This window comes from Carassius auratus, chromosome 25 (genome assembly GCF_003368295.1).
Source record: "Carassius auratus strain Wakin chromosome 25, ASM336829v1, whole genome shotgun sequence".
In the NCBI taxonomy this organism is placed as follows: Eukaryota; Metazoa; Chordata; class Actinopteri; order Cypriniformes; family Cyprinidae; genus Carassius; species Carassius auratus.
This window is the reverse complement of record NC_039267.1, coordinates 6,722,207-6,746,872: the sequence shown is the minus strand read 5'-3', so window position 1 is coordinate 6,746,872 and position 24,666 is coordinate 6,722,207. Positions and strand designations below refer to the sequence as shown.

The window sequence follows — 24,666 nt, the reverse complement described above, 5'->3', positions numbered from 1 at the left end:
TTTTTTTTCTATATCGATTTAACTTAATTTTGAAAGTTTAATTTTTCATTCATAATATAATTTTTTAAGCATATTTTACTATATATTTATATTTTAATCATTTTACTTTGAAACAACATGAGAATGAGTAAATGGTGACAGAATTGTAATGTAAAGTTTTTTTTAAAGACATTTTATTAACATACTGCATGAAATGTTGGTGATTTTAAAATACTTTCGAATAACATTCGCCCCCCACTTTTTCAAGCTAAATGCTAACCGTGTTAAACTGAGTCAGGTAATGATGCTAGCATGCCCCTTTTATTCTGAAATGTCTCTTTCCCATATAGCTTGTATTGGTCTAGTTCAGCGTAAAGCCAGTGTGCAAATGTGGTCTATTTATCTGCACTATGTGGTTGTTCCGCTCTATTAGCAATGCTAGACTTTTTCCTCTGTTTAATGGTTTCTAGTGTCTCTGTTTGTCCTCGCTGGAGAAGCACACGTGCTGTATCCCTTTTGACTGGAGTAGAAAAAGAAAGACGTTAAAGAGTCCAAAACGAGACAGGGAGGTGAGTTCACTCCATTCATCCGTGAGTCTGATAAAGGTCAGCCAACTGTGAACTAAGACCTGGATCCTTGCTGTGTGACTGAAGCATCTCGTTTTTCAGAGATCACATGCGGACCCGATATTTTAATTAATAAGAGGGATGAGGCTAATTTGGGGTCCGGTTTTGCCCTGAGGTGGTGAGAGGGAAAGAGAGGGAGAAACCGTTTTAGAGATATATGGAGACTGGAGGCTTGAATCTACTTATTCACTTCGCCCGTTTAGCAAATGCAGTGGCCGTTTGGGATTTCCATGAATACATCCTGCTGCATAGGGTGTATACTAATACCAGTGCGTGGTTTCTGTAAAGCACAAGTTTTTACTAGAATAAAACTTAACCTCTGTAAATGGTTGAGCAAACAGATCTGCTATTTAATTTTGAATTTTCATTGATTTTTCAGAAAACATTTTATATGGTTTTAACCATCAGTTATGTAATCAAAAGTAAACTGCAACAATAACAATATTATTATATAGCAATTTATTATTATATTTATGAAAGTATTTTTGTGTCTGGTTGTAAAATTTTCCTTTTGTCTTAGTTTTCCGACTATATCTAACTTTTACCATTGTAACCGTTGATTAATCATTAAATGTAACTATAAAACATAGTTTTTGATAAATGAAATACATCTGAAAAATATATAAATATTTGATAATCTTAAAATTAGAAAATTTCCTTTAGTAACTAACTGAAATGAATATTAAAATTTAAGAAATAAACGAAAACTTAATAGAAATATTAAAAAATTACGAGCACACAACAACAATTTAACTGAAAATACATAATCTATTTTGTAATATTTATAACCATATAATAGTAGCCTATATAAATTATTTAAAAAAAAAACTGCTAATGGGCAGTGCACCCACAAATAATGCCGTTATGTTACGGGTGTCCTTGAGTTCAAATCCAAGCTCGAGGACCTTACACTGTCATATCATAATAAAGACAAAACACCAAAAATAAATGTTTAAAAATAACTCCAGTTAATCACGTATATCTTGAATATAGGGAACTTGCTGTACATGATAAACCAATCAGTTTAAGTTCCTTTGAATTTATTTGAAATGTATTCAACAGTCATTGCTGGTTAGCATGTTATATCCTGCATATGTTAGTGGGGAAACAGTGTTGTTCCCAATGGTCTTGTTGTTGGTACATGGTTTCCATTAAAATGCCAGTGTAAGTGCAGACAGACACTAACACTAGTGGTTTCCCCCCCCCACTCTTCCACTGGTCATGTCAGTTTCAGGTTACTGATGTCCTCTCATCTTGCCCCCCAACCAAACACACACAGATGCTCTCACAGTCCAGTCCCTCTATCTTGTTTAGGTAAGTCTTTTTAGCCAGAGGCAAGGAGGCATAAATTTACTTAGAAGACAGAGGGTGGGTTTGGTGTCTGTGTGTTATCTCTGGCATAGCATAGACATGTGTCCAAATGTTGAACCGTTTTGGCTCCATAGGACACACTGGTAACTGCTCATACTTTGGCAAATTTGCTTGCTGTTATAATCAAGCCTAACATTCCAATCAGATATCAATGAACAAAACAAATGATTGACTGAATATTGGTTTCTTCTTATAGTTGGTAAATGTCCACATTAGGCTTGGTGTAGTAAATTAATCAGGCAAGATATTTAGGTTCCGTAGCAGAGGATTTGTCAGTGGGAAGATTGTTTATTGAGAGAAGGAGCTTTCAACACACCCTTTTGAAGCCTAGGATCAAGCTTTGTGTCAAAAACTTGGAGTGAGAATGTGTAATTGACTAGGCGAAGATGGTGTACATTGGTGGTATTTTCTGCCAGATGAGCCTAAGCGTTCCCTTCCCCCAGTTCAAGAGATGTTCAGAATGACACAGCCTCTTGCTCATCAGTTGGAAAGAGAAGTGAGGAGTTGGCTAGAAGGAATGGCAATGTTTGTATTATTACTTTAGAAATAAAAGAGCTTTCTTTCTCTCAGTCTTCCTCTTTGTCCACAATGCTTTCCCAATATACCCATGAATCTGCTGTCATTTGATTACTGTCTTCAAGAAGCTCTGGCTAGTGTCCCACATGTGCCATTGGTTGGCTCAAAAACAACAAACTAATTGTGTGTTTATGTGTGGGTGGTTGGATGTGAGAAAGCTTGTGAGGATCTGTAGAGAATCTTATATTCATCACCTCCTGTTTTTAAGTATGGGTGTCTCCGTCTGTCTTGCATTTGGCATTTCATTCTGGCACAAGTTAAGCACAGCCACTTAACTTTTTTTTTTTGCCACTTTTCTGTTCTAGGTGAGTCTGGACTGGGCAAATCCACACTTATCAATTCCCTCTTTCTGACAGACCTGTACTCCAAAGACTACCCTGGCCCATCTCAAAGGATCAAGAAGACTGTTCAGGTATGTCCTCTTTAACTGAACTTTGACTCCTAATACTGGTCCTGTGGTCTTCCCTTTATCTAACACTAGCTCTGTTAGATTTCTCTGTCTTTCTTCCCTTACCTTTGACCCTTTATCTCCAGCCACCATTATCTTCCACATGCCTTGCAGCCAGATGTGACAGAGAGAAGCCTCGATGTGACAGGGAGGCATCTTAGGTCCGATTACTTATTCTTACCTTGGACCAGGAGTTGGCAACCTTTTTTGTTGTGAACAAAGTGTACCATTTGAGATGAACTGTGCTACCTAACTATGAAACCTTTTGTATAACACAGAATACCAATTCTTATTTCTCGTATGCCTCAGCTTTTGTGCTGCAGTAACCAATTTTGGTCTGTCTGAGGTGATTTTGTTGTCGAAACTGGCCTATGTGGTGCTATCAGCAAGTTGAGGAAGAAAAGAAATCCCCTCTGCGTTATCCAGAGGTTACACATGCAGTTGGGACCCAATGCTCTACTTAGTTGAGCAACATAGTTTTGATAATTTTTTTGTGTGCTTTTTGTTAGATTAGCTGCATGACTATGAGAAAAGATTGGGCCTTATTGCATTTATCACACTCATGCACTCAATTGCTTTTTGTCTTGGAAATTTCAAGTCCACCAACACGCAAGTGCATTGAGACAGCTAGAATGCAGAGCACCAAACAGGCTCAAGCAATCTCAAATTCCTGATTCCTGTCTTCTGAAGGTCCCAGGCCAGAGCAAATGCTCCCAGACTTCCCAGAGGAAAGAGACCGCAGAGGTTTGACCTTATATGGATTTGATAAACAAGGCGGTAACAGATGCTGAGACTGGAACATCAGAAATGGGGGAGGATACACCGAAAAGAGCTTGCAGTATGATGGAGTGACTCAATTGGAGTGTTTTTTGAAGAGGATGGGAGGGGCAATATGAAGGGGTCTAGATTCCTCTGGAGGCAAGTAGGGTTCAGTAGAAGGTCAAGAATTTTCCCACGAAACCCAACACCCGGCAATGACTTTCCCACCACCCTTGAGATGGGACATGTTCCGAGGCGGCCCGGCCCTTTCTGGGGTTTTAAGTGCAGACACTCTCGGTTCTCCTTTATCTTGATGAACAAACTCTGTCTTTGTTGACATCATGAGTAAGTTAAGTTCACTGCTGACATCCTTTCTGAGACAAGTTATTTCACTTACTGTCCAACTTAAAAAATCTATCCATTCATGTATACCTCCTGTCTACTTGAATGGGCAAAGATTGAAATTAAGAACTTGTCTGCCATACTTATTGTGCAATAACACATGGATGTCCAGTTCTGCTCCTAAAATGCCACTCTCCTGCAGAGTTTAGCTCCAATCTTAATTAAATCACCTGAGCTGGCTAATCAAGGTCTTCTGGATTACTAGAAATTTATGGACAAGTGTGTTAGAGGTAAACTCTGCAGGACACTGGCCCTCCAGGAGCAGAATTAGGCATCAAATCACCAATAAAATCTGATAATCATAACTGGTCCAGCAAATGTATTTGTCTCTTGCAGCTGCGGTGTCAAACCCTGTGCCCAGTGACATCCTAAGTCCATACGGTCCTCCTCCAAGTCCACACATTAATGATGTAATGCCACATAGACCATTGAATACAATTTCAATGGTCTATGTGGCAAATCAGCTGTCAAGACAGCATCATTGAAGACACTCTTGAGATCCCTTTTGAAACCTAAAATGACAAATGGGACACCATACAGCCTCATGGACTTCACATTCACAGGACCGTGATTAGGGCTTCAAATGTGATTTTTATTTCTACTCTTCTTTTTTTATGAGAAGCCTGTGTTTTCAGCATATTTTATCTGTTCACATGGATCAAGGTTTGGGGGTTGCTTGTTTAGGGTTATTTGCTTTTCTCACAGCTGTGCAGAAACCAAGCAAACAGAGCCTCCACATCATCTTACAGTCTGAATCCAGCTTTTGTGGCATCTGTCACCAACATCTACACAAATCCATTCTCATTGGGAGAGGTGATGTTAAACCAAGGGACATTGCTCCTTCCCACTGGAATTTGGTAGAAGATTCATCTTAGAGGGCACTTATTTTTTTTTACCACAAAACTACTAGAGATTTTAGATTTGATCTCGCCACTTGACATAGTTTTACCTGGATTTCACAAATGAAATCTGACATTTGAAAACGTTCTTCTATCTGTGCTTTTCTCTTTAGACCCTGTTTAACCTTCTCTGGCGTTTTCCCTGGTGGCAAGATACTTTCTGCCATACACTTTGTCTTAAGCTGTTCCACAATGAATGCCCGTGGTATAAATTTGTCAGCCTGGCCAAGGGCCATGTGGTGATGTGTGGCTGTCTAGTCCTCTGTGGTCACAACAGGCAGGACATAGAGTCAGCGGCGAGCGTATTTATAATCCAAAACAATCTGCAGTGTTTGTCATAGCAGCCACACAAGGGCCACTCTAGATGTGTCTAATGAAAGTCTTGACATTTTTGTGGCTTTGTGTTTCTACATTTATTTTTCTGTCTTGTTGCAAACTGAAGTGGCCCGATGTGCCTCATAAACATCCTAGCACAAGCAAGGATGGAAGAGCTTTATTAAGATTCACTCCACTTCCATTCCCCTCATTTTCACTTTCCCTCACTTTCTTCTCCTGAAGTCTCTCTATTTTCTCCCTCGCATTTTCTCCTGGTTGTTGTTTTTGTTAGCGAGAAAGCGTACGTGTGAATGAGAGCGCAGTTTCAGAAAAAGAAGGTCAGCCAAAAATAACCAGACCTGTTAGAATAAGCCGTTTTTTTACTGAAAGCAGCTGAAATAACTTCAGGAGATGATGAAGCTGAATCATAGTGACATTGGAGATGACTATTTCAGTGTCTCACCTTGGTGCCTGACACTGGCCTAACCTCGAATGCAACTAATGTAGAAGATGACGCAGAAACTCTCGCGAGATAACATCTGTTTTAGCAAGGGGAAGGATGATGATTTATAAGTTGACGTCATTTTAAAAACATGAACATGTCTGTATATTGCAGCAGTGAATTTTAAGATGCACCTTTTAATACAGCAAACTAGTTGACCATGTTACCTTGTAAATGCTTATTTGTTATTAGCATCTTTTGTATGACATACAGCTAACATTCATCAATGTTTATGTTCTAGGGTCATCTGTGACCTTTTGGTTTGATGCAGGTGCAAAAGTACAAATCTGTTTGCGCAAACCAGTATTAACCAATCGTTCCACTTACATGTTTGTGGTTTAAGTTAGTTAGCAATGATGTTGTGCTAGTGACATGAATTTGGAACAAACAGGCAAGGTTGCTTTCCCAGGCTAACTCACATATCCTGTGGTGACAACTTGTGGTCCTGCTTTCAGGTCGAACAGTCTAAAGTGCTGATAAAGGAGGGGGGCGTCCAGCTCACGCTGACCATCGTCGACACACCAGGCTTTGGAGATGCGGTGGACAACAGCAACTGGTGAGTTAAAGAATTTTGGGGGAATTTCAGAATCTTAGATGTAGTCAAAAGATAAGATTATGTTAAATCTGTTGTGATGCAATGACTTCTCAATCTTTGCATCTGCCTTTGCTTTTCATCAATTCTTTCAGCTGGCAACCCGTCATCAACTACATCGACAGTAAGTTTGAAGACTTCCTCAATGCTGAATCCCGGGTGAACAGGAGGCAGATGCCTGACAACAGGGTGCACTGCTGCTTGTACTTCATCGCCCCCTCTGGTCACGGGTGGGTACTGCCCCCTGTATAAACGAAGCCTGGCATGAATCAAACAGCTTAAAATAGAAACACCACACACACACATGTCCTGATTTACACATTTTGCACTTTGCTCAGGAGTGGGATGATGTTGGAATTTTGTGCATGAATACCGTACAACTGTGGTACAATGAAGGCATCAGAGCATCAGACCGTGCATTGAATGAAATGCATTTAACTTGTGAAATGGAGAGACAGAGGACATGTGAGCACAGATGGAGATGCATACTACCCACCCCCAGATCCAAAAGCCTTACATAATGCCTACTAAAATGGGCTTGACGTATGATTTTTTGAAAATGATTAGCTTATTTGACTAATTTTTGCTGAAAAGTATGACCTTTTTTATTTTATTAAATATTTTAATATTAGAAATTAGATTTGTAATTAAATTTATTGAGGTTGGAAAATTATTACAGCGTATAATTTTTTTTTTTATAGTGGGTGTTTTTTATTTATCTTTTCAATGCAGTTGAAAAAGAATTTAAAAGAATAGTTCACCTAAAAATGAAAATTGACATTGACTTCCATAGTATTATGGAATATAGTTATATAGTTATATAGCATATAGTTATTTCCCTACTATGGAAGTCAATGGGGACCAACAACTCTGTGGTCCTTCAAAATTCTTCAAAATATCCTCTTTTGTGTTCAACATAAGAAAGAAACTTACACTGAGTTTGTAATTTATCATCCATTTTCTCTGAATAGACAAACGAAGCACTGTACTTCCATATTTACATACAGTATTGTGTGACCTCGTAGCCCTATGTCTACAAACAGCTATTTTCTTGCATGCTCTTTTTGAGACGCCACCATGAAGCAACATTCATATCTCTGTGACCTTTGTGTTGCATCCTCAGTCTTGACATTCCTGAAATGTATAAACAGCCCCTTCAGCTGGCCCCCTAAAGCCACAAAAACACACACACACACACATACAAGCCCTGCTTAGTGTAAGAACAGCTTCTTTGTCTGGAATCCCAAACGAAAGTGATGCAAAGGGAGACAGAGTGAAGCCCTCATTCCCTCCATGACATAATTCATCTGGTTTGGAAGGAAACGATGAGAAAACGTTCAGTGCTGTGTGGTGGCGGCTCTGAGCCTCTGCTCTGTCTGTTTATTCATGCCCATTTCTGGTGCCTTACTTGTTTCAGTTCTATTGCATCACTTCAAAGGACACAGCTCATTTTTGTGTTTGGTTTATGTGTAAGCTATGCAGACTTATCCGATGTTTTACTTCTCCTTAGCGTTACTGTCATTGTTCATTATATTTATATTACTCATGTGCAAAACTATGTGAAAACATATGCTTTTGTATGTTTTTTTCTCCCTATTGTTCCATGTTGTTTTCATGGTCTCTCTACTTTTGCTTTTTAAGACTTTTCAGGATTATGTATACACTCAGTTCTAAAGTTATTTCCATAATGCACTATACTACGATTACCTATATTTTCATAAATGACTGTATATTTTTCTATACTGTATTCTATATGCTATGCATAGAAGGGTATACATTTATACCCCTAAGAGAAAACTGGAAGAGTCACACCCCTTTAATTAATTCATTTTAGTGCTGGGAAACAATTAAATCGTTTTATCACGATTAATCACATTTTTGTATGTGATTTAATCAAATTAATTGCATTGAAGTGCAGATCTTCTGATACATGCAACATTATTGCATGAATATGTCTGAGTGGCAAAAGCGATAGATCTGTAAAGCATGTGTTAACGCGTCCCATACGACTCAAAATAATAAACCATAAAGTTAACAATGATTCAGCGCTTCTCTGCTGTCTTAACGTGCTATTGGAAACTTCCTTTTTTCGAACTTATAAAGTCATGGTTATGAGCTCGTTGCATTCTTTTCTTGTTAAAAATAACAGTGGACAATGGTTTGTGAATGTTGATGCTTAGCCTAAATAATTTGATCGGGAGCATCTCCTCCTGTGACCATGATTTGTCTATGTGTATTCACAGCCAGTGAGAAACGGACTTATAATAATTAAAAACTGCGTTAACGCGCGATTTAAAATAATTGTCGCGGTAACACGTTAACTAGCCCAGCACTAATTCATTTATTTATTTATACTTTAACTTTTATTTTTTATTTGTTTACTCGTTTATTTATACTTTATTTTAATGCATTTATTTATTTTACTTTGGCTTTCATTATTAAGTAGTAAATCAGTAGTTGTATCAACATTAAAAGATGAATATTTTAAATAAACATTTTATATGCATTATATTTTGTACTGCACTTTATGTACTGTAACTGTATCTTGCTGACAATAATTAAGTTAATCTAGTAATATAAATAATAATCATGTGCACCAAAACAAGTGTAAACACAATTCACTTTTATTCTGAATCTTTTTTTCAGACTGAAGCCTCTTGATATAGAGTTTATGAAGCGTCTTCATGACAAAGTCAACGTTATCCCTCTGATCGCCAAGGCCGATACTCTTACGCCAGAGGAGTGCCAGCTGTTCAAGAAACAAGTGTGTGATTATTACATTTTACAGCTGATGATTTGCATGTTACAGTTTTTCTCAAGTACAAATACTACTGTTCTCTCATCATTAGATCATGAAGGAGATCCAGGAGCACAAAATCAAGATCTACGAGTTTCCCGACACAGAGGACGACGAGGACAGCAAACTGATCCGAAAGATAAAGGTAAAGAGTCAATCCATTTGCTTAACACAGAGCACTAAAAGAAACTGTACACTGGCAGGAGTACAGTAGATAATTACGGACAACATTAGTTTATTCATTATGAACTAAAAATGAACACCAGTATATTTATAAACTAAAATTGTCAAAGATAATCTCCCTGACTGTGAGATCCCCAAATTTGGTAAATGATTGTTAGAAATATTAAATAGAAAAAAAAAATATATATATATATATATATCTATATGTATATCTATATGTATGTGTATATGTTATTATTGATGACATGCAAACTGCTGCAGAACCAGTTAAGTTGACTGACCCGTCTGAATCTACGGCAGACCCCCTGTGTCTGTTCACTTTCAGTGTGCGGTCGATACAGGCTCACTTTAATTAACTGTGGTTTGTACCAACAGGAGAAGATGCCTCTGGCCGTGGTTGGTAGCAACGTGGTGATCGAAGTTAATGGCAGGAAGGTTAGAGGGCGTCAGTACCCCTGGGGTGTGGCAGAAGGTACGTGCCGCATCAGCATGACCCATAAGAGTTTGTACCATTTCTAAAGAGAACAGGGGTGTTCCAGAGCGTGTGAAACAAGTGCATGGGCTTGCGGGACGAGTTGTCTCTCAGGTCGAATGTGCAACCTGAGGGGTTCTGAAAAAGGGAGGTCGATGAGGTGTTAGGTTTTCCAGAGAAAAAGATTGCCCCCCAACTCCTCTATTCATCATAGGCCACAAATGACTTGTTGTTGTGGTTTTACTTCCCCCACATTTCTTTCTTTACAAAGCTCTCCTCCCTGAAAGCTTTTTCATTTGGAATTGTTGTTGTGTGGTGAGCGAGTGTGTCTTTTTTCCCTCGGTTGTTTACATGTCATTCTTTCTTTTCTCTTTTTTTTTCTTTCTGTCTGCTCTTTTCCATGACTGACAGAGGGCATTATTGGTAAACAAAACCATTTTTCATTTATACGCTCTTCGTTAAGGCCTCTCCCTCTCCTTCCTCTTTCACCTTTTTGCTGCTCGGAATCTTTTGAGAAATGGAGAGACCTGTAAGCTGCAGCCCCCGTAGAACATAGAGCAACTCTGCTCTCTAACATGTTTATAGGATCTTAATCACCCTCTATGTAGGGCTGGATGATATCGCTCGAATAATACGTCTCAATATTTGAGATGAAGTTTTGCTAATAATTGATATGTACAAATGCATCAAAGTGTGAGACACAATTTTTTTTATACTTTTGTTGAGGTCTCAAAAAATAATAATTTAGTATACATTACAACAAAAAAATTTAATGTGTTATTGCATAATATATTTTAATTTGAGCTTTAGAAAATTACCATATTTATGGGCGTGTGTATGTATATGTGTGAGTGTGAGAGACCAATAGTTAATAATTGTTTCTGATTTAATAAGTAATAAAGTATAATTTTGTAATTAAAGTAAAATATATATATATATATATATAATGTATGTATATGTGTGTGTGTTTGTGTGTGTGTGTGTGTGTTGATACAAATAATACAAATAATGTCATTTTATATCACATACTTAATTTTTTCCAAGTACTCAAATTATTTTATTGTATATCGTTACATAATGTAATTTGTAATGTTTATAAAGTGTGTGTGTGCGTGTGTATGATTACAAATTACTTCATACAATAATAGAAAATATAGTTTTTAGTTTGGAAATATAGTTTTTATAAAAGAAAAAAAAAATATATATATATATATATATATATATATATATCAGTATATTCCATTTTGATTATATTTGCTAATGTGGCAGTGTTAATAAGCAGCAATATTTACATTCAGATATTTTGCAACTCATAGATGACCTTAATATTTATGATGTTGCTTAATTTGATTTTTCCAACAAAATAATTGCAAATACATCATAAATTTTTGATATATCACCCAGCCCTACTCATATGTTTAAACAAAACCTTGCATCCAGACATGCATGCCTCCCATGACTTCTTTCCAACCCCCATTTTGGATTTAAATACGTTGAGGGATACAAAATGTTCCCCTGAGGTCAAAACATTCTTTCCCCCTTTACATACATAATTTTATTTTATAGTACATTGACATCATCATTTATAAGCATTTTTGCCTCAGAACTCTGATGCGGGGTTGGCTGAGTGCTAATGTTTCCATTCTAACCTCTGATCAACGTTGTCTTAACATACGACCCAATGTAAGGGAGGCACCATCAATACCTGTCAGCATCAGGAGTTTGCTGTCCCATCAAAGAGGAAACTACAAATCCCATGATCCCTTTAGATGTTTGACTCCACCCCTTGCCCCTGCTCCTCCTCCTAGCTCCATTTGGCTGGTCTCTATGCTTGTCATCGCTATGCCATGTAACCCTTCCTACAACACACCATTTTTAGTCGTAGAAGCCCATGAATCACAGGTTGAGTGGGTGTTACCTCAGGAGAGACTTTAGTCCCGCCCTTCCAACTGCTCTCTCACAGGTAGGTGGTTGTAGCAGATGATTGACATGTGGGGCGGTCAATCAGCATGAGTTCTTCTTATAGGTAAGATGCTCACTTGGTAAGCATCGTAGGGCTCTATAACTGCTGTAATGGTGCAGGTTAGACTTGCAGAAAACATTTCATCCTTTAACCATCTTTCAGAAAACAGTGTCTCTGGTCCTTTTCCAGAATACCATGTTATGACAACCGTGTTTGACCATACACACCTGTGTATGATCACATAACAGCGGTCTGAACTGCTGCTAACCTGCTGTTTATTTTTGTGGCAGTTTAACCGTTTTGATGTTTAACTACTAAATTATGTTTTTCGTTTAATTTGACAACCACCTGACCTGTGTCTTTTGATTTTTCGTTTGTCTGAACTTGTTACCTGATTAATTTTGTTCCGTCAACAACCTCAGTCTCTGATCCTGTTTGCTTGTAAATGTGTAATTTGTCACTGTGTTATGTTTTATGTTTTTAAATGTATTTTTTTATTATTAGGGATGCACTGATACTCAAATTCTCACTGATATGATCAGCCCAGTAATTATGTTATGTTATGGCCCATAATTGATAAATGGCTAGAGGTATAATTGTGCACTATTTAGTCTAAGTAAATTAAGAATACTGTACAAAATTATTCATCTTGTTATGACCAATAATACAGAAATGTCTAGTCGTAGAATTCCATACTATTCTATCGAAATAAATGAAGAATAAATACTAAAAGCTAAAATAAAGTTTAAAATGCTTAAGTTAAATTAAGCATCAACATTATTTATAATTGAACTGAATTATTTTAAACTTTGTCTTAGCTTTTAGTATTTATTCTTCAAATAAAAAAAAAAATAGTATGGTATTCTACTACCAGAGTTACAAAAGGGTTGCAAAAAGGTAGAACATTTCCAGTAATTTTTTGGAATATTCCAGGGACTTTTGGAAAGTTTCTGGAAATTTATCAGAAATGATCCACCCCTTTGGAAACCCTAATAATGATTCATAATTATGAATTTTCAGATTTACTATAGATGCAAGGGTTAGAGTGAAATAACCATGAAAAATTACATTTCTAATACTGACCGATACTGGTAAATAAAAATAAAAAAGTCATCTGATAACTGATATGTTATTGATAAATCATGCATCCCTATTAACATTTGTTTCTGACTGCATATTTTATTAAAATAGAGGTCCAATCTCATATTAAGTGTCAATCATAACTGCATACATCCACAAAAATAATGCATTTTCGTGTCAACATTTATTGTTACAATTAACAGTTTTACAGCATATGTTGTAGCCCTGCACATCAATATTCAAGTAGTTCCTATTTTTTTCCTTTCTTTAAAGATTTAATTTTGACATTTTAAATGAAAGCTGAAGATGTAATATTAGAGATTTGAAAGTTTTGAAGGGTTTGAAAGTCAGTGTGATATTACAGAGCTTAAAACATCAGTTTCTTCCTGTTTCAGTGGAGAACGGTGAGCACTGTGACTTCACGGTCCTGAGGAATATGCTAATCAGGTGAGAAATGTGATGTGTTACATGAGAAAACTATGAATTAACACTGTGTTCTATCCAGACTCGACCTGACAAGTGTCCAGAATCAAGTTATTGAAAGTGAAAAACTGAATTAGAGTTTTAATCAAAGTTTAACCTGTCATCAAACAATCCTCTGCAGGACTCACATGCAGGACCTGAAGGACGTGACCAATAATGTTCACTATGAAAACTACCGGAGTAAGAAACTAGCAGCCGTCACCTGCAACGGGGTCGATGCCACCAAAAACAAGGGCCAGCTCACAAAGTAAGAGAACAGTTCTGTTTTTAGTTCAATGTTTTGAACAAACAAGTGTTCTTGAGTGTTATTGAGATCCTGAATAACCCTTTCCTGGGATCAAACCTGCAAACTGTGTCGTTTAGTGGATAAATTTTTTTTAAAAGTCTCCTCTTCAAGGAGTAGTTCACCCAAAAATTTAATTTTTTGAAAGTTTACTCACCCTCGGGCCATCCAAGTTATAGATAAGTTAGTTTCTTCATCAGAACAGGTTTCAATGTATTTTACCTCTCTGTAATGAATGGGTGCCGTCAGAATGAGAGTTCATAAAATCAGTCAAGTCCACAGTTAACATCTTGTAAATCAAATGCTCATGTTTGTAAGAAACAAATCCATCATTGTCAATTTTAACATTTAACTGTTGTTTCCAGCTAAAAAAAAATTTGCCCTTTGAATATGGATTATTGTGATGTTTTTATTAGCTCTTTAGACTCTGACGGCACCCATTCACTGCAGAGAATCTAATGGTTAGACAAGTTACGTAATGCTAAATTTGTTGTGATGTCTCTCTTGTAGGAGTCCCCTGGCCCAGATGGAGGAGGAGAGGAGGGAGCATGTGATGAAGATGAAGAAGATGGAGACGGAGATGGAGCAGGTCTTTGAGATGAAGGTCAAAGAAAAGAAGCAAAAACTGAAGGACTCTGAAGCAGAGGTGTGTATGTGAGGACGCTTGCGTTTGGTTTCCATTTCCACATTTTTCCCCGTTGCACTCTGTTTGTCATGACTAATATCACAAATATCTTTGGGCATCTTTGATGCAGTTGGAGCGGCGTCACGAACAGATGAAGAAGAATCTAGAAGCTCAGTATAAAGAGCTCGAGGAGAAGAGGCGCCAGTTTGAGGATGAAAAAGCCAACTGGGAGGCGCAGCAACGCATCCTGGAGCAGCAGAAACTTGATGCATCAAAGTGAGACTCTCATTTCATCAGCCTCTTAATTATGCAGTAAATGATTTTTATGTTTTGTTTTCATAAATACAGCACTCATGCAGTAAATTCAAGCAAGCTGACTGTCCCATATGTCTCTTACATCCGAATTCAGAATTTTTGGATTAAAAAAAAGTGTAATACAAAATTAATATAGTGATTTTAGTGTATTTAAAATGAATGAATACCTTTTTTTAAAACAATGTTATTTTAATTACAGGTATGGTTTAATAAATTCCCTAAGAGATATTCAAGACAGTCTGCATATTATGGATTATTTCTTAATAAATTTTCAGTTTTTATGATAAACTACCATTCAAAAGTTTGTGGTCTGTATGTTTTTGCTTTTCAGGATTTGTCAAAAAGTTCAAAAGAACAGCAATTATTTAAAATATCTATTTTTGTAACATTATAGATGTCTTTACTGTCGCTTTTGATAAAGCATTTATTTCTTTAAAACTCTAAACTTGTAAATAGTAGTGTGTATTTCTGCAAAGCATTAGAGTGATGGCATAAAAAGAAAAGTATTCTTGTTTAAAAAAGAAAAATTAAGTAATGTGAAAATATTAATAATTACATTTCAGCATCTATAACTAAAAATGTACTATTTTATTTAATTTCTTGACCAATGTTTTTGTCTTTTTGTGTTTTTCAGGACTATGGAAAAGAACAAGAAAAAAGGAAAAATCTTTTAAGGCATCATGAAGCTCCATTCCTTATAAAACCAGAAACTCCTTGCATCTCTTCTGAGGCTGTAATGTGCTATGACCCCATAAGAAACACACGCAAGAGTGCTATGGTACACTTTACTGCTCATTCCATTGCATGAATGAAAGCTATGAAAATATAGGCTATTTTTATAGTCACATCTACACACAAATGTACTGCCCTCTTCTGGATGACTATAACATTATACCACATGCCCAGTATGTCAAGTGCATGTTCTCAACCTTTCGATTAGAATGAGAATATCGACCAACATTCCTTTGAAACCTTATATTCTGGTTATTACAAACAATACTTAACGTTAGGGATCATTTCTGACATTTTCAACACATCTTAGTGTGAAGAAGGTCTTGTGGTAGGTTTGGATGGGTGTGATGGAGGATGACTCAGACGGACGGAAGCAAGTGCAACGAGTTTTTACAGAGCTAAGCATGCATGTGTTGAAAAGCAACGCTAAGGATAGATGGTTTATGGTCTTTGATTTCAGCTAGTGTGTGTGACTTGTGTGTTTCTTTGGGGTCATAAACATTTAAAGACTTGTTTTAACATTATTGCACAGCTAAATTATGACAATAACAGTTTTCCATGTTTTTAAAATCCATTTCCTGGCTGTGTACGTAGATAATTGTGTCCCTACCATAGATGGTGTAATACAAAATGGCATGATTGTCAACATAAATAATAACAATAGTCAATTTTTGATATGGGTGGATATAAAATAATTACAATAACATTATAGGATGTTGCTCGAACATTCTGCCTTAAAATTGCAGACTGTTTCTCCTAATTTTGTTTTATTCTATTTTTTATTGTCAACCGATTATGTCAGATGTCCCTCAACCTATTCCTAAACTGATCTGAGACCAGTTTGTTTCATTTTAATAGTTGGGACTTGGATTTTTAGTTGTTATGGCTGGTCCAAGATCAGGGCTTGATGGTCAGTTTTAACCTGAGTGAGTTCAGTATATCTAAACAGATGTTATTTTAGCCATACTTACTCAGATTACCCTTTATAATAAACCCGCTTTACATTCCAAATAGAAATGAGAACGGGAGAGCTCTTTTGTTTCCGTTGGATAGTTTAGAGTTATAACACGCAGGCTCCAGGTCTAACACATGCCAAACATAGACAGCAACGTGCACAAAACTCTCGATGCAAAGGACAATAAAGAGTCCCTGTATGCCTCATGTGATCACACACTATTATATATTTTGCAGGTTTGTCAATATGCAAGTTCGAAAACACTCCGTTCTTCCTGTCGTGGAATGCTAATCCACACAGACGCTCTGAAGTACGTTTCGTTTAAGGTTTTAGTAGAACAGTATTCTGGGAAAAATAATTAAAAAAAAATTTCCTTTAACCACTCATCACTTTTTCTTTTTAACGGTAGACCTGAACATGGCTCTAGACATGTTTGTTTTCTTATTATTGTTGTTTGTATATGTATACAATTTTCTGTTTCATGTTTATATCTTCAACTGTTATTCTTTCTGCCTAACTGTACAATATTAAACATGAGATGTTATGCTGATACTGGTCGTGTTGTCATGTTTTCTTATCAGTACTCTCAGTGGTCCAACACTGTTTTTGAGGTTGTTAAATGTATGTTTTATTTTTTCTTGATAATAAAAACGTGAGCATAAAAACATACTTGACAAATATAACAACAACAACTCTACTCCTTCAGAAAACAGCAGAAGGTTCTTACAGTTCTTTGTAACACTTCACACTTATAATGAACCATTTTCTGATCTAGAACCGTACTTGGAGAACAAAACTTACAAAAACACCCTTCTATTGATGACTTGTTTGGGAGTGTGGCTCTGGGGGGCTTTGGGGTCCGTTTTCTTCATTGGGGCGGACGTCTTTGTGGTCGGATCTGTTTTCTTCGGTAGGGTGGTCGTCTTTGGGGTCGGATCTGTTTTCTTCGGTTGGGCGGTCTTCTTTGGGGTCGGATCTGTTTTCTTCGGTTGGGCGGTCTTCTTTGGGGTCAGATCTGTTTTTCTTCGGTAGGGCGGTCGTCTTTGGGGTCAGATCTGTTTTCTTCAGTAGGGCGGTCGTCTTTGGGGTCAGATCTGTTTTCTTTGGTTGGGTGGTCTTCTTTGGGGTCGGATCTGTTTTCTTCGGTTGGGCGGTCTTCTTTGGGGTCAGATCTGTTTTCTTCGGTAGGGCGGTCGTCTGTGGGGTCAGATCTGTTTTCTTCACTAGGGCGGTCGTCTTTGGGGTCAGATCTGTTTTCTTCGGTAGGGTGCTTGTTGGTGGTTATTGGCTGACATGGGTGTTGGCAGAGGGCTGGTTGGGTGGTTTGCCAGGATATATTTTGGAGATTTGGATATTTTGCCAATACTGTCACATTATCTCTGTCAGCAATGAAACAAAACAAAAATGGAACTAGTTAGAAGGAAATGGTTCTGAATATTAAACGTTATTTTGGATACAAATGCTGCATTTTCAGTGATAAAGCTCACGTTTCTCTATTTCTCTGAGCACTGTCTAGTTGCACACAAAATTTGTCACAGTGTCTGGGTTGGGTTCCCTGGGTTTCCAATAGGTGTCCTCCTTTTCCACGGTGTCTGTCACCTTATCACTTACTGTTCCCTTATTTGGTCACCTTCCTCCTTGTTTGAGTTAATTGATTGTTCCCCACCTGTCTCCAGTTCCCTCATCATCCTTCTGTGTATTTATACCCGGTCTGTCTGAGTCTGAGTCACGGAGTCCTTGTCTTATGTCAGATACTTTCCATAGTCTGGTCTGGTCTTGTCTTGTCTTGTCTTGTCTTGTTTTGTTTTTTATGTTTATAGGATATTCTGGTTTTGACCCTGCCTGGACTGTTTACCCTTTTGGATTGCCCCTCAATAAACCTCTTACCTGAACTTGGATCTCTCCTGTGTTTCCTGTATCACCGAACGTCACAGAAGGACTCAGTCACCCTGAGATCCAGCGGTATGTCGGTTGACGCTTCTTCCCCAGCCACCGAGCGGGAGAGAAGCAATCAGTTTGAGGGCTCCCTGTCCAGAGTCATGGCCCAAGATGGCTGCTTGCCCAGCGCCGCTGCACAGGATGACAGTCACAGCTGACCCTCCAGAGTCGAGTCAGGTTCCAGTGGACCCTCCAGAGCCGAGTCAGGTTCCAGTGGACCCTCCAGAGCCGAGTCAGGTTCCAGTGGACCCTCCAGAGCCGAGTCAGGTTCCAGTGGACCCTCCAGAGCCAGGGCCAAGTCACCGGTGACCCTTCAAGGACAGAGTCAAGTCACCGGTGACCCTTCAAGGACAGAGTCAAGTCACCGGTGACCCTTCAAGGACAGTCCGGTGACCCTTCAAGGACAGAGTCAAGTCACCGGTGATCTTCATGAACAAGTGCCAGTCATCAATGATCTTCGCGAGCAGAGTCAGGCCAGCGCCGATCTTCTGGAGTCCAGTAAGAACACCAAGGGATTACCAGAGCTTCGCCGTTCCGCTGGTCCGGCCGCACGGAGGTCTGATCCGCCCTGGAGGGCTTCCGCCTTGACCACACAGCTGTGGTGGTCTTCTGCTCTGGGAGACTCCGGCCTCAACCACAGGGGTGTGGTGGTCTTCTGCTCCGCCCTGGGAGGCTTCCGCCCGGACCACACGGTTGTGGTGGTCTTCTGCTCCGCCCCGGGTGGACTCCTCAGTCAACCACATGGACGTGGTGGTCATCCGCTCTGCCCTGGGGGACTCCGACGTCGACCACGAGGACGTGGTGGTAATCCGCTCCGCCCTGGGGGACTCTGGCATCGACCACGAGGACGTGGTGTTCTTCCGCTCCGCCCTGGGGGGCTTCCGCTCTGACCACACGGTTGTGGTGGTCTTCCGCGCCGCCCTGGGGGGGCTTCATGTTGTTGTTTGTTTGTTTTGTGTGTTCACTCCTGTCCCTGTTTCCCTCGGTTAGTCTGGCCCTCTGTCCCTCCCCCTGAACCTCCTCCGGTCCTCCTCCCTCCTGGTCTCCCTGTTTTGTGTTTACATTCTGGTGCCTGTTCCCCATGTTTTTCTTTTCTGTCCCTCCGTCCCTCCCCCTGAGCCTCCACCTGTCTGTCTCCCTCCTGGTCTCTGTTTTGTGTCTGTCGTGGAGCGTCTGGGAGCCGCTCCGTAGAGGGGGGGTACTGTCACAGTGTCTGGGTTGTGTTCCCTGGCGTTCCACTAGGTGTCCTCCTTTTCCACGGTGTCTGTCACCTTATCACTTACTGTTCCCTTATTTGGTCACCTTCCTCCTTGTTTGAGTTAATTGATTGTTCCCCACCTGTCTCCAGTTCCCTCATCATCCTTCTGTGTATTTATACCCGGTCTGTCTGAGTCTGTGTCACGGAGTCCTTGTCTTATGTGTGATACTTTCCATAGTCTGCTCTTGCCGTGTGTTCTTGTTTTGTTTTTTATGTTTATTGGATATTCTGGTTTTGACCCTGCCTGGACTGTTTACCCTTTTGGATTGCCCCTCAATAAACCTCTTACCTGCACTTGGATCTCTCCTGTGTTTTCTGTATCACTGAACGTGACTAAATTTGCCTATAGATGTTGAAACCCTGAAGGAAAAGTTTCACATTTACTATTTGTTAAAACTTTTGTGACAAAATATGGTAAAAAGTATATATCTATGTGTATATATATATTTTTTAAACCATATTTTGTCACAAAATAAAAATAAAAAGTCTATGAACATGAAATGTCACCTTTCAGAGACTGGAGATGCTTGAGCTGTTGTTTAAACAAAAAAACAACAGACTTTATACTGAATATGATTGATTTCTCGGCAGAACAATGCTATCCTTGTGTTACTGTAAATTGTGTACACTTTTATAAATATGTACAGTATTGTTCAAAATAATAGCAGTACAATGTGACTAACCAGAATAATCAAGGTTTTTAGTATATTTTTTATTGCTACGTGGCAAACAAGTTACCAGTAGGTTCAGTAGATTGTCAGAAAACAAACAAGACCCAGCATTCATGATATGCACGCTCTTAAGGCTGTGCAGTTGGGCAATTAGTTGAAAGGGGTGTGTTCAAAAAAATAGCAGTGTCTACCTTTGACTGTACAAACTCAAAACTATTTTGTACAAACATTTTTTTTTTCTGGGATTTAGCAATCCTGTGAATCACTAAACTAATATTTAGTTGTATGACCACAGTTTTTTAAAACTGCTTGACATCTGTGTGGCATGGAGTCAACCAACTTGTGGCACCTCTCAGCTGTTATTCCACTCCATGATTCTTTAACAACATTCCACAATTCATTCACATTTCTTGGTTTTGCTTCAGAAACAGCATTTTTAATATCACCCCACAAGTTCTCAATTGGATTAAGGTCTGGAGATTGGGCTGGCCACTCCATAACATTAATTTTGTTGGTTTGGAACCAAGACTTTGCCTGTTTACTAGTGTGTTTTGGGTCATTGTCTTGTTGAAACAACCATTGCAAGGGCATGTCCTCTTCAGCATAGGGCAACATGACCTCTTCAAGTATTTTAACATATGCAAACTGATCCATGATCCCTGGTATGCGATAAATAGACCCAACACCATAGTAGGAGAAACATGCCCATATCATGATGCTTGCACCTCCATGCTTCACTGTCTTCACTGTGTACTGTGGCTTGAATTCAGAGTTTGGGGGTCGTCTCACAAACTGCCTGTGGCCCTTGGACCTAAAAAGAACAATTTTACTCTCATCAGTCCACAAAATGTTCCTCCATTTCTCTTTAGGCCAGTTGATGTGTTCTTTGGCAAATTGTAACCTCTTCTGCACATGCCTTTTTTTTAACAGAGGGACTTTGCGGGGGATTCTTGAAAATAGATTAGCTTCACACAGACGTCTTCTAACTGTCACAGTACTTACAGGTAACTCCAGACTGTCTTTGATCATCCTGGAGGTGATCATTGGCTGAGCCCTTTGCCATTCTGGTTATTCTTCTATCCATTTTGATGGTTGTCTTCCGTTTTCTTCCACGTCTCTCTGGTTTTGCTCTCCATTTTAAGGCATTGGAGATCATTTTAGCTGAACAGCCTATCATTTTTTGCACCTCTTTATAGGTTTTCCCCTCTCTAATCAACTTTTTAATCAAAGTACGCTGTTCTTCTGAACAATGTCTTGAACGACCCATTTTCCTCAGCTTTCAAATGCATGTTCAACAAGTGTTGGCTTCATCCTTAAATAGGGGCCACCTGATTCACACCTGTTTCTTCACAAAATTGATGACCTCAGTGATTGAATGCCACACTGCTATTTTTTTGAACACATCCCTTTCAACTAATTCAACTAATTGCCCAATTGCACAGCCTTAAGAGCGTGCATATCATGAATGCTGGGTCTCATTTGTTTTCTGAGAATCTACTGAACCTACTGGTAACTTGTTTGCCACGTAGCAATAAAAAAATATACGAAAAACCTTGATTATTCTGGTTAGTCACATTGTACTGCTATTATTTTGAACAATACTGTAAATAACTTTTAAACTTACTTTGATTCTCAGAAATCCAGGCCATCAGCAGTACCAGTCCGAAGGCCAGAACAAAAGACGTTCTCATGGTTTATGATCTGAATTTGATCTGCAGTCTTTGATGAGATTTTGTGTATTAGAGTCTGCTTCACAATTCAGATATTTCCCCAGTGTGATGTTATAGAAATTCAGATCTGAGGTTTGATGCTCACGGTTTAAACGCCCGACACTACTGCATTTCCTGGACCTGCAACCAGTGGTGTATAAAGTATCTGAAAGCCATACTCAAGTAAAAGTACAGATATTTTCCCAGAAAATTACTTTGGTAGAAGTTGAAGTCACCGTTTAGAATATTACTTGAGTAAGAGTCTTAAACTATGTGATATTTATTGTACTTAAGTATGAAAAGTGTATATATATATATATATTTTTTTTTTTTATCTTAAACATTCTTAAGCATTGAAAGTAAAAGTACAAGTAAATGCAAAATGGAATATATATGTGTGTGTGTGTGTGTGTTCATACAACACTTGAGTAGCAAGATTGTGTTTTTCCATTTTGGATTTTCGGGTAAGAATAACAAGCACTTCATCTGGTACTAAGTGTCTTTCATTCCAACATAAGAAAACATTTTTGAAATGTCTGAAATAGCATTTAGACACAGTTTTTTTATCTTAGAGGGGACATGTTACAGATGCATGAATAGGCTTAATATTTCGTTTTTGACAAACAATTTGAAAACTGTTTTCTGAAATTATAAAAAATATGAAAAAAATTGCCGAAATGTGAAATTAAAACCGCCAGTAAGTGACAGCAAGTGACTGTGAGTAATTGAGATTCAACCGATTCATTCAAACGACTAATTCGTTCAGAAACAAGGGCTGTGTTCGAAATGGCACACTTGCTTACTGCTTACTGCCCAATACACAGTGTATACTGCCTACTGGTTCAGAGTTATAACACGCAGGCTCCAGGTCGAACACATGCCAAACAGTGTATATAGACAGCAACTTGCACAAAACTCTCGATGCAAAGGACAATAAAGAGTCCCTGTATGCCTCATGTGATCACACACTATTATATATTTTGCAGGTTTTTCAATATGCAAGTTCGAAAACACTCCGTTCTTCCTGTCGTGGAATGCTAATCCACACAGACGCTCTGAAGTAAGTTTCGTTTAAGGTTTTAGTAGAACAGTATTCTGGGAAAAGGGAAAAAAAAACTTTTCTTTAACCACTCATCACTTCTTTTTTTTTAACGGTAGACCCGAACATGGCTCTAGACATGTTTGTTTCCTTATTGTTGTTTGTATATGTATACAATTTTCAATTTCCGATTATATTTCTACATGCTTATATCTTCAACTGTTATTCTTTCTGCCTAACTGTACAATATTAAACATGAGATGTTATGCTGATACTGGTCGTGTTGTCATGTTTTCTTATCAGTGGTCCAACACTGTTTTTGGGGTTGTTAAATGTTTTATTTTGTCTCTGTACTAAAAACAAGAGCATATAACCATACTTGACAAATATAACAAAACAACAACTCTACTCCTTCAGAAAACAAAAGGACAGTATTTGAAGGTTCTTATGGGTCTTTGTAGTACTTCACAATTGTAATGACCCATTCTCTGATCTAGTTGGACAACAGAACTCACAAAAATTAGCAATAATTGTTTCGGGGGTAGGATATGTCTTCTTTGCGTGTTATTACGGGTAGGATCGGTTTTCTTTGGGTGGTTTTCTTTGGTGTAGGGTCTGTTTTCTTCGGTAGGGCAGTGGTTTTCTTTGGCGTAGGGTCTGTTTTCTTCGGAAGGGCAGTGTATTTCTTTGGCGTAGGGTCTGTTTTCTTGGGTAGGGTGGTTTTCTTTGGTGTAGGATCTGTTTTCTTCGGTAGGGCAGTGGTTTTCTTTGGCGTAGGGTATGTTTTCTTTGGTAGGGCAGTTGTCTTTGGTGTAGGGTCTGTTTTCTTTGGTAGGGCAGTTGTCTTTGGTGTAGGGTCGGTTTTCTTCGGTAGGGCCGTGGTTTTCTTTGGTCTAGGATCTGTTTTCTTCTGTAGGGCGGTCGTCTTTGGGGTATGATCTGTTTTCTCCGGTAGGGCGGTCGTCTTTGGGGTAGGATCTGTTGCCTTTAGGGTAGGATCCGTTTTCTTCAGGTGGTTGTCTTTGGAGTAGGATCTGTTTTCTTCCAGTTGTTTGGTTTGCCGGGATATATTTTGGAGATTAGGTGATATAACGTTTCCTGGTCCTTTCACACAAAATTTGCCTATAGATGTTGAAACCCTGAAGGAGAAAGTTTACATTTAGTATTTGGTAAATAAATAAATATATATATATTTGCTGTATGTACAAATCTATGAACATGAAATAACACCTTTCAGAGACGGGAGAAGCTTGAGCTGTTGGTTAAAATAAACAACAACATATTTTATACTAAATATGATTGATTTCTCTGCAGAACAAAGGTATCCTTGTGTTACTGTAAATTGTGTACACCTTTATAAATATGTAAATAACTCTTTTAAACTTACTTTGATTCTCAGAAGTCCAGGTCATCAGCAGTACCAGTCCAAACGCCAGAACACAAGACATTCTCATGGATTATGATCTGAATTTGATCTGCAGTCTTTGATGAAATTTTGAAGAAAAATTTGTGTAGTAGAGTCTGCTGCACACTTAAAATATTTCCCCAGTGTGATGTTATAGAAACTCAGATCTGAGGTTTGATGCTCACGGTTTAAACGCCCAACACTACTGCGTTTCCTGGACCTGCAATCAGTGGTGTATAAAGTATCTGAAAGCCATACTCAAGTAAAAGTACAGATATTTTACCAGAAA

General features: G+C 38.5%; 1 protein-coding gene across 1 annotated transcript; it reads left to right on the top strand.

The window, feature by feature from the left end:
• Positions 1-2,583: 2,583 nt before the first annotated feature.
• LOC113042815 (septin-7-like) lies at positions 2,584-16,909 on the top strand. The gene is made up of 13 exons (XM_026201814.1): positions 2,584-2,640; positions 2,728-2,964; positions 6,333-6,433; positions 6,565-6,699; positions 9,116-9,233; positions 9,319-9,411; positions 9,825-9,921; positions 10,333-10,344; positions 13,360-13,411; positions 13,569-13,694; positions 14,241-14,376; positions 14,486-14,631; positions 15,305-16,909. Exons 1-13 carry the CDS (start codon positions 2,584-2,586, stop codon positions 15,342-15,344), a joined length of 1,350 nt encoding a protein of 449 aa, XP_026057599.1. The 3' UTR covers positions 15,345-16,909.
• Positions 16,910-24,666: the final 7,757 nt, after the last annotated feature.

Bases quoted from the DNA above. Each gene is read 5' to 3' on its own strand.
- LOC113042815 (XM_026201814.1), top strand. From the start codon at position 2,584: ATGAATCTGCTGTCATTTGATTACTGTCTTCAAGAAGCTCTGGCTAGT. The intron at 6,700-9,115 runs GTGGGTACTGCC...TCTTTTTTTCAG, and splicing joins ATCGCCCCCTCTGGTCACGG to ACTGAAGCCTCTTGATATAG. The intron at 9,234-9,318 runs GTGTGTGATTAT...TCTCATCATTAG, and splicing joins GCCAGCTGTTCAAGAAACAA to ATCATGAAGGAGATCCAGGA.